This window comes from Aythya marila, assembly GCF_965140915.1.
Source record: "Aythya marila genome assembly, contig: HAP1_HAP1_SCAFFOLD_740, whole genome shotgun sequence".
Taxonomy (NCBI): Eukaryota; Metazoa; Chordata; class Aves; order Anseriformes; family Anatidae; genus Aythya; species Aythya marila.
In genome coordinates, this window is record NW_028137247.1 from 19763 (window position 1) to 35119 (window position 15357).

General features: G+C 70.0%; 2 protein-coding genes across 2 annotated transcripts; one reads left to right on the forward strand and one right to left on the reverse strand.

Annotated features, from left to right (window-relative positions):
• Nucleotides 1-186: 186 nt before the first annotated feature.
• On the reverse strand, nucleotides 187-9860 carry OPLAH (5-oxoprolinase, ATP-hydrolysing). The gene is made up of 26 exons (XM_082785371.1): nucleotides 9595-9860; nucleotides 8724-8915; nucleotides 7322-7436; nucleotides 7095-7218; nucleotides 6820-7015; nucleotides 6568-6733; nucleotides 6356-6494; nucleotides 5848-5915; nucleotides 5494-5747; nucleotides 5294-5406; nucleotides 5034-5204; nucleotides 4813-4950; nucleotides 4594-4732; nucleotides 4386-4498; nucleotides 3821-3972; nucleotides 3526-3686; nucleotides 3339-3440; nucleotides 2459-2633; nucleotides 2178-2362; nucleotides 1971-2102; nucleotides 1721-1855; nucleotides 1222-1371; nucleotides 993-1150; nucleotides 767-927; nucleotides 568-665; nucleotides 187-482 (listed from the first exon to the last, which is right to left on the reverse strand). The coding sequence occupies exons 1-26, from the start codon at nucleotides 9763-9765 to the stop codon at nucleotides 330-332; spliced, it is 3861 nt and encodes a 1286-aa protein (XP_082641497.1). The 5' UTR covers nucleotides 9766-9860; the 3' UTR covers nucleotides 187-329.
• A 583-nt stretch (nucleotides 9861-10443) lies between these two features.
• On the forward strand, nucleotides 10444-13691 carry EXOSC4 (exosome component 4). The gene is made up of 3 exons (XM_082785369.1): nucleotides 10444-10644; nucleotides 11802-12008; nucleotides 13283-13691. Exons 1-3 carry the CDS (start codon nucleotides 10474-10476, stop codon nucleotides 13640-13642), a joined length of 738 nt encoding a protein of 245 aa, XP_082641495.1. The 5' UTR covers nucleotides 10444-10473; the 3' UTR covers nucleotides 13643-13691.
• The last annotated feature ends 1666 nt before the right edge of the window (nucleotides 13692-15357 follow it).

The window sequence follows — 15357 nt, forward strand, 5'->3', positions numbered from 1 at the left end:
GGGACCCTCCGGCCCCCCCTGCCTTGGAGTGGGGGGCAGAGGCCAGGGGAGGCCCCTGGGAGTGTGCGGAGCTGGGTCTGGGGGGGCTGCCCCAGGGAGTGTGCGTACGGGGGTGGGGGGCTGCCCCCCGGGCTGTGTGTACGGGGGGACACGGGGCCGCCCTGGGGCTGTGCGTACCTGGTCCTGGGGGGCTGCCCCCCGGGGTGTGCGTGTGTGGGGCTGGGGGCTGCCCCACGGGGTCTGCCTACCTAGGGTGGGGGCTGCCCCGTGGGGCGTGCGTAGCTGGGCTGGGGGCTGCCCCATAGCCCCCAGCTCGGGGCCAGGGGCCCTCACACGGCCTCCTGCGCCTGCCGGTACTCGAAGAGGCTCCCGCGCTCCGCAAAGCTCCGGGGCGCCGCCGGCTCCGCGCCATCCTCGGTGTCCCCGGCATCCCCGGGGGGCCCAAAGCCGCCCCCGCCGGGGGTCTGCAGGCAGAAGACGTCCTGCGGAGGGGCAAGGAGGGAGGCGGTCATGGGGAGGGGACGGATGAGGGGCACAGGGCCGGGGGGGGGGGCACACGCATCTCACCCCCGGCTGCACCGGCACCGATGTCTTGGCGCCCAGGTTGATGGTTGGCCCGTCGCGGCGCAGCAGCAGGTTGAGCCCCAGGGCGCCGGGGCTGCCTCCTGCGGGGACACGGGGGTGAGTGGGGCGCCGTGGGGCACGCCGTGGGGTGTGCCGTGGGGCACGCCGTGGGGTGTGCCGTGGGGCAGGGCGCAGGGCTCACCTCGCAGGCCGTAGGGCTGGATGGCGCGGCGCTCGCTCAGCACCGACAGCACCATGTCCTGGCGGAAGAGCAGCTCCCGGCACACGCCGTCGCCCCCCCGGTAGCGCCCGGCGCCCCCCGAGCCGCGGCGCAGCTCGAAGCGCTGCAGGACCACGGGGTACCTGGGGGGTCGCGCGGTCAGGCGGCGCGGGACCCGGCGCGGCCCCCCCCCCGGCCCTGCACCCACCGCTGCTCCAGGACCTCGGGGTCGGTGATGCGCGTGTTGGTCATGTGCGTGTGCACCCCGCTGCGGCCGTGCCAGCGGGGACCGGCCCCCGCGCCCCCCGCCACCGTCTCGTAGTAGCCCACGCGCTCGTTCCCGAAGGTGACGTTGTTCATGCAGCCCTGGGGAGAGGTGCCGGGGGAAGGGTCCGGCCCCACATCCCGCGTGTCCCCCTCCCCAGCCCCCGCCCTACCTGGGAGGCAGCGCAGACCCCGAAAGCCTTGAAGATGACGTCCACCACCCGCTGCGAGGTCAGCACGTTGCCCCCCACCACCGCGGCCTCGGGCGAGGGGTCCAGGATGGAGCCCTTGGGGATGATGACGCGCACGGGGGCCAGGCAGCCCTGGGGGGGCAGGGACACAGCTGGGGGTGAACACCCAGACCCACGGAGCAGAACCCCAAAAAGCCCCTGCCACAAGAAACAAGGTCCCAGGACCCCCTACCCCAATGTCCCTCATCCCCCAGGGCTCTGACCCACTCCTGTGGCCAGCCCAGGGGTCCCGGTGCTCAGGGGTCCCTACATGACCAGGTGTCCCCACACCAGGGGTCCCAATGCTCAGGGGTCCCTACATGACCGGGTGCCCCCATGCCAGGGGTCCTGGTGCTCAGGGGTCCCTATGTAACCGGGTGCCCCCATGCCAGGGGTCCCGGTGCTCGGGGGTCCCTTCATGGCCGGGGGTCCCGGTGCCCACCTGGTTGAGCGGGATGTCCTGCCCCACCATGCAGCGCAGGCAGTAGATGAGGGCCGAGAGCGTGATGGCGCGGGGGGCGTTGCAGTTCCCGTACACCTCGTGCCCGGAGCCCGAGAAATCGAACACGGCGCTGCCCTGCGGGGACACGGGGTGGGGGACACGGGGTGGGGGACACGGGGTGGGGGACGTGGCAGGGCGCAGTGGGGCGCAGGGGGGACGCTGCCCCCCAGCCCCGCCACCCCGTGCCCACCTCCTGGGGGTCCACCTGCACCCGCAGGCGGATGGGGGAGCCGTCGTCCATGCGGTCCTCAGCCTCCACGGCTGCGCCCCAGCGGGCGGCGAAGCCCCTCAGCATCTCGCGCACGGCCAGCTCCGCGTTGGCCTGGGGACGGGGACGGCATCAGGGGCCGGTAGGACGGGGGTGGCGGCATCACGGGGAGGGGGGCGCGGGCACTACCTGGATGTGTCCCATGTAGGCCTGCACCACGCCGAGCCCGTAGAGGCCGATGAGCTCGGCCACCAGCTGGATGCCCTTCTGGTTGGCAGCCACCTGCGCCCGCAGGTCCGAGAGGTTGTCCTGCAGGTTGCGGGTCCCGCTGCAGCCCGCCAGGCGGCCCGGCGCCATCAGGGCCTCGGTCACCGCTGCGGGGACGGGTGAGCGGCGTGGGGAAGGTGGCGGTGGCGCCCGTCCCCGTCCCTTGTCCCTTGTCCCCGTCCCCGTCCCCGCCGCACACCCACCCTCCTCCTGGAAGACGCCGTCCTTCACCAGCTTGAAGGAGACGAAGACGGCCCCCTCCTCGTGCAGCGCCTTGGAGTGGGGGGGCATGGAGCCGGGCGTGATGCCCCCGATGTCCGCGTGGTGCCCGCGGCTGGCCACGAAGAAGACGGGCTTGGGGACGCCGGGCCAGAAGACCTGCGGAGGGGCTGGTGTGAGGTCCCCGGGGTGTCCTTGAAGTGTCCCCAAGGTGTCTCCAGGGTGTCCCCAGGGTGTCCTTGAAGTGTCCCCAGGGGGTCTCCAGGGTATCCCCAGGGGATTCCCAAAGTGTCCCTAGGGTGTCCCAAGGGAGTCCCCTGGGGGTCCCTGCTGTGTCCCCAGGGGGTCCCCAAGTGGTACCCAGGAGGTCTCTAGGGTATCTCCAGGGTGTCCCCAAAATGTCCCTGTGGTGTCCCTAGGGTGTCCCCAGTGTGTCCCCAGGGGGTATCTCCAGGGGGTCCCTGTGGTGTCCCTGGTGTGTCCCCAAGGTGTCCCCAGGGTGGCCCTGGGATATCCCCAGGGTGTACCCAAGGTGTCTCCAGGGGGTTCCCAGGGTGACCCCAGGGTGCCCTCGCAGTGTCCCCAGGGTGTCCTCAAGGTGTCCCAGGGTGTCTCCAGGAGATCTCCAGGGGGTTCCCAGGGTGGCCATAGGGTGTCCCCAGGGTGTCCCTGCGGTGTCCGGGGTGTCCCCAGAGTGACCCCAGGGTGCCCGCGCAGTGTCCCCAGGGTGTCCTGGCGGTGTCCCCAGGGTGTCCATGGTCTGTCCACGGGGCGCCCATGGGGCCACCTCCAGGGTGTCTGTGGGGTGTCCCCGGGCAGCCCCCCAGTGCCCCCACCCCGCGTGTCCCCGGGTGCCGCACTCACGGGGGTGATGACGGTGAGGTCGGGCAGGTGGCTGCCCCCAGCGCAGGGGTGGTTGCTGAGGAGCACGTCCCCCTCCCGCAGGTCGTCCCCCAGCCTGCGGATCTGCGATGGCAGCGGGTTTTGGGGAGGGCTCAGCCCCACGGGGGTCGTGGGGGGGGCTTGGGGGGGCTACAAGGCACCCCCTCACCTGGAACTGGACGGTCTCCTGCATGGCGCCCAGGTGCACGGGGATGTGGGGGGCGTTGGACACCAGCCCCCCGTCCGGCCCGAAAAGGGCGCAGGAGAAGTCGAGGCGCTCCTTGATGTTGGTGGAGATGGCCGTGCGCTGCAGGATCCGGCCCATCTGCTCTGCGGGGGCACCGAGGGGCCGGGCGGGCCCTGAGGGGGGGGAGCGCAGGCCCCCAGCCCCACGGATTTCACCCGGGACCCCCCCCACAACTCCAGACGAACCCCCCCCCCCCCGGCCCGGTGGCTGTGCCCACCTGCGATGCTCATGAAGCGGTGGGAGAAGATGGAGAGCTGCACGGGGTCGAGCTGCGTGCCCACGGCGCTCGGCCGCCCCGAGCCCACGGCGATGCAGACGTCGCCGAGCTCCGTCAGGCTGGCGGTGCAGCCCGGCTCCACCAGGATGGTGCTGGGGTCGGGGGGGGACGTGGCGTGGGGGGGGCAGCCCTGGCGCCAAGGGGCGGCACAGAGCCGTGCCCAAAATGGGGACGGGGCTGGCTCGCTCCCACTCCTTGGCCCCGCAGGGAGGGAACCCCGGTGCCTGGGTCCCCATGGTCCATGCGGAACCCCACCCTGGGGTCCCACCAGCACCCTGGGGTCCCACCGGCTCCACAACCCCCCTTCCAAACATTCTGGGGACCCTCCTCCAGCACCCTGGGGTCCCTACCAGTTCTCCAGGGGCCCCACCAGCTCTCCAAGGTCCCTGCCAGCATCCTGATGTCCCTCCAGCCCCCTCAGGTCCCCCCCAGCTGTCCAGGGTCCCTGCCACCTCCCCAGGGTCCCCGCCAGCCCCCCTGGGACCCCCCAGCCCCCATCTCCTGCCTGTTTTTGTCGATGATGATGGCGGGGCCGGGGATGGAGTGGTCGCAGGAGAGCTGCTCCAGCAGGAACACCGGCGTCTCCAGGTACCCCTCCTCGAAGTAGCACCGCGTCACCTGCGGGGCCGGCACAGCTCCAGTCCCGTGAGGCCCCCCCCTCACCCAGAGCCCCGTGGGGGGGGGGTCAGGGCCAGACCCCGCGCCCCCCTCACCGTCTCCACGCGCGGCGGCTCCCCGCTGGGTGCCAGCGGGCTCTCGCAGCTGATGCCGGTGCTGCCGGTGCCGCGCACCCGCACGTCATCCACCACCACGGCGCGGTCGGGGATGGTGAAGCCAAACTCCGTCCTGTACCTGTGGCACGGGGAGGGGGTGAGCGTGGCCGGGTGGGGGAGGCCCCCACCCAGAGCCGGGGGGGGCCGGTAGGGACGCACCGGCTGGCGAAGGCGGCGGCGAAGTCCCCGGCACGGCAGGAGCTGGGGGTCGGGGGGTGCCCCTTGGCCGAGCACATCAGGGCGCAGTCGGTGCGCTCGTAGCGCAGGTGCAGGAACGCCTCGGTGCGGATCTGGTCGCTGCGGGGCCAGAAAAGGGGTCAGGGGGCTGGGAGGGGGGGGGACACACAACGCGGTGGGGGCACTTCGGGACCACCCCTCACCTGGAGAAGCCCTGGGCCGCCAGCGCCTGCCGGCACTCCTGCTCCAGCGCGGCGATGCGCTCGTCCAGCTGGGCGAAGGCGGCCGGCTCGTAGCGGAGGGCGCAGGGCACCTGCGCCTCGTGCACCACGTCTGCCAGCGCCATCCCGTACGCCGACAGCACCCCGCTGTACCTGCGGGCACCCAGCGCCGGCGGCGGCCTCAGCGCCCGCCCCGCGCCCCCGGACCGGGCTGGGGGACCCCGTCCTGGCCCCCCGCGTACTTGTGGATGAAAACCTTCTTCATGCCCAGGGCGCGGGCGATGGCGCAGGCGTGCTGTCCCCCCGCGCCCCCAAAGCAGGCCAGCACGTGGCGGGAGGTGTCATGGCCTCGCGCCTGTTTTGGGGGAGAAAACGGTGAATCGGCGCCGGCAGGAACGGAGACGACGCAGGGGTGGGGGGACCCCCGTGGCACGGCGCCCACCTGCGTCAGGGCGCGGATGGGCCGGCACATGGCCTCGTTGGCCACGCGGATGAAGCCCATGGCCACCTCCTCCACCGACATGGGGGGCTGGCCGGGGGTCCCCGCGCCCACCCGCTCGGCCAGGCCCCGCAGCGCGCGCAGGGCGGCGTCGCGGCACAGCGGCTGGTCCTCGCCCGGCCCGAAAATGCGGGGGAAGAACTCGGGCAGCAGGCGGCCCAGGCACAGGTTGGCGTCGGTGACGGTCGGCGGCCCCCCTGTGTGAGGGGATGGGATGGGGATGGGGATGGGGATGGGGTGGGGGAGGTGAGGGGGGCCCCACGGCACAGCCCCCACTGCCCCGTGCCCCCCGCTCACCCTTCCGGTAGCAGGCGGGGCCGGGGTGCGCTCCGGCTGACTCGGGGCCGACCACAAAGAGCCCGGACCTGGAGGGGGAGACAGCGGGGTGGGGAAGGGCATGTCCCCATCCCATCCCCATCCCCATCCCCATCCCACCTCCATCCCCAACCCATGGCAATCCTATCCCAGTCCCAATCCCATCCCCATCCCACCCCCATCCCTATCCCATCCCATCCCCAAACCATCCTATCCCTATCCCATCCCCATCTCCTCCCCATCCCATCCCCATCCCATCCCATCCCAATCCCATCCCATCCCATCCCCAACCCCAATCCCATCCCATCCCCATCCCCAAACCATCCCACCTCCATCCCCAACCCATGCCAATCCCATCCCATCCCAATCCCATCCCATCCCTAATCCCATCCCAATCCCACCCCTAATCCCATCCCCATCCCCATCCCATCCCCACCCCATCCCAATCCCATCCCATCCCCATCCCATCCCAATCCCACCCCGTCCCCACCTGAAGAACAGCATGGAGCCCCCCCCGGCCGCCACCGTGTTGATGTCGAGCTGCGGTGCCTGGATGCTGACGCCGGCCGTGGTGGCCTCGAAGACGTGCTCGTACTCCCCGGCGTAGCGGCTCACGTCCGTCGAGGTGCCTGGGGAGCGCGGCTCAGCCCCGGCCCCGCGCCCCCCGCACCCCCCCTGCCTCCAGCCCCCAGCCCCACTCACCCCCCATGTCGAAGCCGATGACGGGCTGCCCGTCCTGCTGCCGGTACGTGGTGACGGCGTAGCCCACCACGCCGCCCGCCGGCCCCGACAGCACGGCGCGGGCACCGCTGAAGTGCTCCATGGGCGTGAGGCCGCCGTCCGAGCGCATGAAGAGCACCGGGACGCCCTGGGGGGCGGGCGGGCGGTGCGGTGAGTTTATGGGGCCGGGCACCCCCCCCCCAGCCCCGAGCCCCGCACCCGGCCCCGACTCACCCGCAGGCGCTCGGCGAAGCCGGCGCAGAAGCCGTCGAGGTAGCGGCGGATGCAGGGCGTGAGGTAGGCGTCGGCGCACGCTGTGTGCCCCCGCGGCACCGCCCGCGCCATCGCCGTCACCGCCGAGGACAGGGACACGTGCTGGAAGCCCAGCTCCCGTGCCAACGCCCCCACCTGCTCCTCGTGGCCCGGCCAGCTGCCGGCGAGAGGGGTGACGGGGTGGGACGGGGTGGGACGGAGCCCCCCCTGTGCCCCCCATCCCGTGGGGAACTCACGCGTAGGAGTGCAGCAGCAGCACGGCCAGGCTGCGGATGCCGCGGGCCAGCACCCGCTCCAGCTCCCGCCGCAGCGCCGTCAGGTCCAGGGGTCGCCACAGCAGGAGGGTGTCCCCGGTGCAGCCTGGGGACAAGGCGGGCGTCCGGGGTGGGGGGCTCGGCGGCACGGCACCCCCCCCACACCCACACACACACACACAGCCCGGTGGTCCCGGCCCCGCACCCACCTGCCAGCCGCGGCAGCGCCTCGGAGCCGGGCAGGCGGCAGCCGGGCTGCTGCGGGATGAGCCGCTCGTCCACCTCGATCACCTCCTCGTACAGCGCCGCGGGCATCGCCGCCTCCTGCGCCGCGACACCGCGCTGCGGGTGCGCACGGGGAGGGCACGGGGGGGACCCCGACACCGGCACGGCTCCGGGGCATTGGGGGGGAGCGCCCGTGACCGTGACCGTGACCGCGAGCGCCGGCGGCGTGGGGAAGGGGGAGGGAGGGTGCTGGCACGGGGCCGGGGCTGGCACGGGGCCGGGCTGGGGCCCAGCGGCGCTGGCGGGACGCGGCCACGCGCAGCCGGGGCCTTCAAGGACGTCTGCGCCGGGCAGAGGACGCGGTGCGGGGAGGAGGCAGCGCGAGCGGCAACCGGGACGGGGACGGGGACGGGGACACGGCACCGCCAGCGCGGGCAGCGAGGGGCACGGGGACGCGGTGCGGGTGACGGGGCCGTGCCACACAGACCGGGTGCTGAGGGTCACCGGGACGGGGTGCCGGGAGCACCGAGGGTGTGGGGCGCTGCGGGACGCTGCCCCGAGCATGGGTGGTGCGGGGAGAAGGGATGGGGAACCCCGACACCGGTGTGGGTTATGGGGGGGACACGGCACCCCGATCCCAGTGTGGGTTATGGGGACACAGCACCCCGATCCTGGCACAGGTGAGAGGGGGACACTGCCCCAAACCCGGTGCAAATGGGGCCAAGGCACCCCAATCTTGGTGCAGGTGGTACCCCAACATTGGTGTAGGAGATGGGGACACGGCACCCTGATCCCAGTGCAAATGGGGACATGGCACCCTGATCCCAGTGCAAATGGGGACATGGCACCCCGATCCCGGTGCAGGTGACAGGGACATGCCACCCCAATCCCAGTGCAGGTGATGGGGCACCCCAATCCTGCTGCAGATGATGGGGACACGCCACCCCAATCCCACTGCAGATGGGGACACGCCACCCGATCCCAGTGCAGGTGATGGGGACACGGCACCCCGATCCCGGTGCAGGTGATGGGAACATCCCACCCCGATCCCAGTGCAAATGGGGACGTGCCACCCCAGTCCTGGTGCAGGTTATGGGGCACCCCAATCCCAGTGCAGGTGACGGGGACACCCCACCCCGATCCCACTGCAGGTGATGGGGACACCCCACCCCGATCCTGGTGCAGACGGGGACACCCCACCCCGATCCCAGTGCAAATGGGGACACCCCACCCGATCCCGGTGCAGGTGAAGGGGACATCCCACCCCGATCCCAGTGCAAATATGGGACACCCCACCCCGATCCCAGTGCAGATGGGGACACCCCACCCCGATCCCACTGCAGATGGGGATACCCCACCCTGGTCCCACGCGGCGCCGCCTCTCACCAGGTCGAAGATGCGCGGCCGCGCCTGGGTGCCGATGTGCAGGAGGTCGCGGAAGCCGCGGGTGAGCAGCAGGGCCACGCGCTCGCCCCGGCGCTCCAGCAGCGCGTTGGTGGCCACCGTGGTGCCCATGCGGATCCACTCGATGCGCGACGTGTCCAGCGGGCGCTCGCGCGGCACCGCCACCCCCATCTCCTGACACGGCCCCGAATCAGCCCCGCGGCCCCTGGGGGGGGGGGTGCGGGCGGGGGTCCCACCGCCCCCAGGGACTCGTAGTGGGGGTCCCACCACCCCACCAGGCATGGAATGGGGTGCGGAGCAGGGGTCCCACCACCCCACCACTCCTGGGGGCATGGAGTGGGGGTCCCACCACTCCTGGGGGTGCAGAGCTGGGGGTCCCACCGCCCCCCTGCCCTCGGGGACATGGAGAGGGGGTCCCACCACTCCTGGGGTCACAGGGCGGGGGTCCCACCACCCTATTGCCCCCAGGGACACAGGGCAGTGGTCCCGCTGCCCCCAGGGGGTCCCACCACCCCACCACCCCTGGGGTCACAGAGTGGGGGTCCCACCGCACCCCTCCCCACGGGGACAAGGGGCGGGGGTCCCACCACCCCACCGGGCACGGAGCAGGGGTCCCATCACCCCATCGCCCCCCAGCAGCCCCCCCTTACTGGGGGGGGGCCACGGGACCAGTACAAGGAGCGGGGTCTGGTGCTGGGGGGGCACGGGGAGGGAGCTGGGAGGGTCCCGGGGGGGTCTCGGGGGGATTCCCGGGGGGAGGGCCCGAGGGGGGTCCCCGGGGGGTCCCGGGGGGAGTCCTCAGGTCCCGGGGGGATCCCACGGGGAGGGTCCCGGGGGGGTCCCGGTGCCGCACCTCCTGCAGGACGCGGCGGATGCCCTCGGTGGGGGCGTCTCCGTAGCTCGGGTCCTCGGAGAGCAGCTTCAGGACGCGGACGCGGCCGCCGGGGCAGCGGGCGAAGACGTCGGTGAAGGTGCCGCCGCGGTCGATGGCGAACTGGAACCCGGCGGGGACCGGCGCCGCCATGGCGGGGCGGCCCTGCCCGGTACAGGCCCGGTACGGCCCGGTAAAGTGCGGTCCGGTGCTGCCTGGTACTGCCCGGTACTGCCCGGTACGGCCCGGTTCGGTACTACCCGGTGCTATCCGGTAATGCCCGGTGCAGTCCGGTACTACCTGGTCCGGTCCGGTGCTGTCCGGTGCTGCCCGGTACGGCCCGGTTCGGTACTGCCCGGTGCTATCCAGTAATGCCCGGTAATGCCCGGTACTACCTGGTCCGGTCTGGTGCTGTCCCGTACGGCCCGGTACGGCCCGGTGTGGTCCGGTCCGGTCCGGTCCGGTCCGGTCTCGCCCGGTGCTGCCCGGTGCTGCCCGGTCCCGCCCGGTCCCTCCCGGTGCTGCCCGGTCCCTCCCGGTCCTCCCTGTCCCGTCCCGTCCCGTCCCGTCCCGTCCCGGTCCCGTTCGGCCCCGCCCCCGCCCCGCCCCCTCCCCGCCCCCTGTCCCCGCTCCCGGTGCCGGTCCCGTGCTGGCCGCGCCTCGCCCCGCCCCTCAGGGAGGGGGCGTGTCCACGGAGGGGGGCGGTGCCCTCGGGGCGTGGCCGCGGGGCGTGGCCACGGGGCGTGCCGGGACTTGTAGTCCCGCTGGGTGGGAGGGAGGCGGCGCCGCGGTGCACGCCGGGAGCCGCGGCCCGGCGCGGTGCACGCCGGGAGTTGTAGTCCCGGGGAGGGCCGCGGGGCGATGGCGGCGCTGGAGCTGCTGTCGGCCGAGGGGTTCCGGCCCGACGGGCGCCGCCCCGCCGAGCTGCGCAAGCTGCGGGCCCGCATGGGGGTGTTCGCGCAGCCCGACGGCTCGGCCTACATCGAGCAGGGCAACACCAAGGCGCTCGCCGTCGTCTACGGCCCCCACGAGGTGAGCGGGAAAGGGGGGGGAGGGGGAGGCCGCGGGAGGACCGTGGGGGAGGGGGGGGCAGGGGAGGGGAGGGGGAGGCACCCCCTGACCCTCTCCCCCCATCTCCCTCCCCCCCGTCCCACCCCCCCATCCCTCTCCCCTCCATCTCTCTCCCCCCCATCCTACCTCCCTGACCCTCTCTCCTCCATCCCTCTCCCCCCTGACCAGAGCTCTCCCCCTGACCCTCTCCCCCGACCCTCTCCCCCCCATTCCACCCCCCGACCCTCTCCCCCTCTCATCTCTCTCCCCCCGACCCTCTCCCCACATTCCTCTCCCCCATCCCACCCCTGACCCTCTTCCCCCTGTCCACCCCCTTGACCCTCTCCCCCGACCTTCTCCCCCATCCCACCCCCTGACCCTCTCCTCCCCATCCCACCCCCCCAACCCTCTCCCCGCATCCCACCCCTGACCCTCTCTCCCGACCCTCTCCCCCCATCCCTCCCCATCCCACCCCTTGACCCTCTGCCCCCCATCCCTCTCCTCCCCTGACCCTCTCCCCCTGACCCTCTCTCCCCCAATCCCTCACCCCCTTATTCAACTCCCTGACCCTCTCCCCCTGACCCTTTCCCCTGACCCTCTCCCCCACCCCTGACCTTCTCCCCCCCATCACACCCCCAACCCTCTCCCTTCCATCCCTCTCCCCCATCCCACCCCCATCCCACCCCTGACCCTCTCCCCCCCACCCCACCCCTGACCCTCTCCCCCCGACCCTCTCCCCTATCCCACCCCCTGACCCTCTCCTCCCCATCCCACCCCCCCAACCCTCTCCCCCCATTCCACCCCTTGACCCTCTGCCCCCCATCCCTCTCCTCCCCTGACCCTCTCCCCCGACCCTCTCCCCTATCCCACCCCCTGACCCTCTCCCCCATTTCTCCCATGACCCTCTCCCCCTGACCCTCTCCCCCACCCATCCCTCTTCCCCCTATCCCACCCCTGACCCTCTCCCCCATCCCTCTCCCCCGCCTCACCCCTGACCCTCTCCCCCATCCCACCCCTGACCCTCTCCCCCCCATCACGCCCCTGACCCTCACCCCCTGACCCTCTCCCCTGTCCCACCCCTGACCCTCTCCCCCCCATCCCTCTCCCCCGCCCCACCCTGACCCTCTCCCCTCCCGCAGATGCGCGGCCCCCGCAGCAAGGCGCTGCCGGACCGCGCGCTGGTGAACTGCCAGTACAGCATGGCCACCTTCAGCACGGGCGAGCGCAAGCGGCGGCCCCACGGCGACCGCAAGGCCAGCGAGATGTCGCTGCACCTCAAGCAGACCTTCGAGGCCGCCATCCTCACACAGCTCTTCCCCCGCTCCCAGATCGACATCTACGTGCAGGTGGGGACGGGGACACGGGGACATGGGGATGGGGACATGGGGACGGAAAGGGGACATGGGGACGGGGACATGGGGACGGGGGGCAGCACCCTGGGGGACACGGGGACGGGGTGGGGATGGGATAGGGACATGGGGACACGGGGATGGGGACACGGGGATGGGGACACGGGGACGGGGACACGGGGATGGGGACATGGGGATGGGGACATGGGGACAGGATGGGGACATGGGGATGGGGACAGGACGGGGACATGGGGACAGGGACATAGGGATGGGGACACAGGGACGGGATGGGGACATGGGGATGGGGACGGGGACATGGGGATGGGGACATGGGGCTGGGGACAGGACGGCCCCCTCGTGCACAGGGACACCCAGGGATGGCCCCTCCATGGGGATTTTCCCTTCAGAAGGGTTGGGGACGGGGACGGTCCCTCTGCATGGGGCGGGGAGGGGGGGGCACTGTGGGCAGATGGGATGTGGGGGGGGGCGGGGACAGTTCCTCAATGGGAGATGGGGATGGGGAGGGGATAGAAAGGGACGGAAAAAGGGAAGGAAGGGAAAAAGGGAAAGGGAAATTAAAAGGAAAGAAGGGAAGGGAAAAAGGAAAGGGAAGGGAAAGGAAAGGGAAAAGGGAAGGGAAAGGAGAAAGGAAAGGGGAAAGAAAAGAAACAAGGGAGGGGAAAGGGAAGGCAAGGAAAAGAAACAAAAGGAAAAAGGGAAGGGGAAGGAAAGGGAAGGGGAAAGGGAAGGAAAAAGGGAAGGGAAGGAAAAAGGGAGGGAAAGGAAAGAGGAAATGGGAAGGGAAGGGGAAAGAAAAGGGAAAAAGAAGGAAAGGAAAAGGAAGGGAAGAGACAGGAAGGGAAAGGAAAGGGAAGGAAAGGAGAAGAAACAAGGAAAAAAAAACAAGGAAAAGAAACAAGGAAAAGGAAAAAGAAAGGGAAAGGAAGGGAAGGGGAAGTGGGAAGGAAAAAGGGAAGGAAAGAAAAAAAAGGAAGCGAAAAAGAAGGAAAAGGAAAGGAAAAGGAAGGAAAGAAAGGAAGAGAAGGGACGGGAATGGAAAGGAGAGGGAAAGGGAATGAAAGGAAAGGGAAAGGGGAAGGAAAATGGGAGGGAAAGGAAAGAGGAAATGGAAGGGAAGGGAAGGGAAGGGAAGGGAAGGGAAGGGACGGGGGCAGCCCCTCGAGCTGTGCCCATCCCCTCTTCCTCCTGGGGGGCTGCGGGGCCCGGCACGGGGACCCCCTCACCCTCCTCTCATCACGCCCCCTCCCCAGATCCTGCAGGCGGACGGGGGCAACTACTGCGCCTGCGTGAACGCCGCCACGCTGGCCGTGATCGACGCCGGCATCCCGCTGCGGGACTACGTCTGCGCCAGCTCGGCCGGGCTGGTGGAGGACACGGCGCTGGCCGACCTCAGCTACCTGGAGGAGGCGGCGGGGGGCCCGCAGGCGGCCCTGGCGCTGCTGCCCACCTCGGGCCACATGGCCCTGCTGCAGCTGGACTCGCGGCTGCACCAGGACCGCCTGGGGGCCGTGCTGGAGGCGGCCGGCGGCGCCTGCAGGGCCGTGCACGCCGTGCTGGACCGCGTGGTGCGCGAGCACGTCCGGGAGGTCACCGCGCTGCTGGGGGACTGAGCGGGGGCAGCGGGACGGGGGCAGCAAATAAAAGGTGGTGCCCAAGCTCGACGTTGCGTTGCCTTACTCAGGGTGCTGCGGGGATGTGGGTGGGAGATGGGGACCCCCCCCCCGTGTCCCCGTGGAGCTGTTGGGGTGACCCCCGCCAAGCCGTTCTGCTGCGGGATTTGGGTGCTGAAAAGTGGGGAAGGGGTGAAAATGGATGGATGGGGGGGGTGTGACCCCCCTGGTGATGTGTCCCCCTCCCCCAGTGATGTGTCCCCAGGCTGGGGGCTCCTCTGTGTTCCCCCCTCCTCATCAGGCACCCCCCAGCTGCACCCTAGGGGTTTGGGGACTCCCCCCCCGGAGCAGCCCCCAGACCCCAGTCCCGGTGCCAGGGCTCCAGGCCCTTGGTGAGCCCCCCCACACACCCTGCACAGCCACCTGCAGTGCGTGGTGCCTTGCACTGCCACATTGCACTCCCAGCCCCATTGCACGCCCACCCCCCTGCTCCCCCCTTGCACACAGCTCCTTGCACACCCCCCCCATACACCCCTGGTGCTCGGCTCCTTGCTCACACACACACTGCTCCCCGCCTTGCACACCCCATAGCACAACCCCATTGCACACCCCCCCGCCTTGCACACCCGTTGCACACCCCAGAGCACAGCCCCATTGCACGCCCCCAGCCCCATGCCCCCCCTTGCACACCCCTTGCCTTGCACACCCGTTGCACGCCCCCCCTGCCTTGCACACTGTGAGGAAGGTTTTCACAATTGGTGTCCATAAAGAACAATCCTGTTTGAATCCTGTCTGCCTCTGGGCCCTGCACTGGCAATCCAATTCTTGAACCACGGCTGCAGGGTGTCCCAGTCTCCCCCTCATTCCTCATTCTAGTCAATTTATCAAGTCTTCAGAAAATACTCCTCAAATTTATGAACCTGTTTGCTTTTGTTATTCCGGACTTCTATTTCTAACACTGCTATAGATGTGTCTGTGAATGGCTGGGGAAGAATGTTTGAATTACCCGTGTGTCTGGGAGTCTCAGAACAACTGATAACAACTAGTGACTGTTATGGGATACTATGCAGATCTTTGGGATCTGGTTAGGGGGGGCCGAGAGATTAAGAGGAAGGAGAAAGAAGCTGAAGGACGGCTGGGAGACAAGATTTGAAGAGGATGTTCTATAAACTTGGGATGGTGCCCAGTGAGTACAAAGGGGGAGAGGAAGACTGCGAGCCTTCAGCATGGAAGACCCCTAGAGACCCCCAGAAGAGACCCCAGAGGAGACTGCGCATGCTCCAGTAGGAGGGACTGCACCCCGGAAGCTAATTTTAATAATCTATTATTTTTTAGAAGTAGTAATGGATATGAATCAGCCTGGGAGCATAAAAATCCGCTGCTGGATGTACCCGCTGTGCGTCCTGGTGCAGCGGAGCCTCCCGGCGCACCCAGCGCTGTTTGCTCACCCCTGTTCCTTTGTGTTCTTTCAATAAATCCTATTTTTTTTATTTAATCCTAAATTGAATCCTGAGCCATTTATAACCCCCCCCCCCGCACACCCCGTTACACAACCCCTGCCCTTCCCCTCCCCCACCCCGCACAGCCCCTCCCCCTGTAGGCCCCGCCCCCTGTAGGCCCCTCCCCTGTAGGCCCCGCCCCCTCATAAGCCCCGCCCCTCGTCACCGCCCCCCGGTTCCCCCCCCCCAGCCGGCCCCGCACCACCCCGGCTCGCC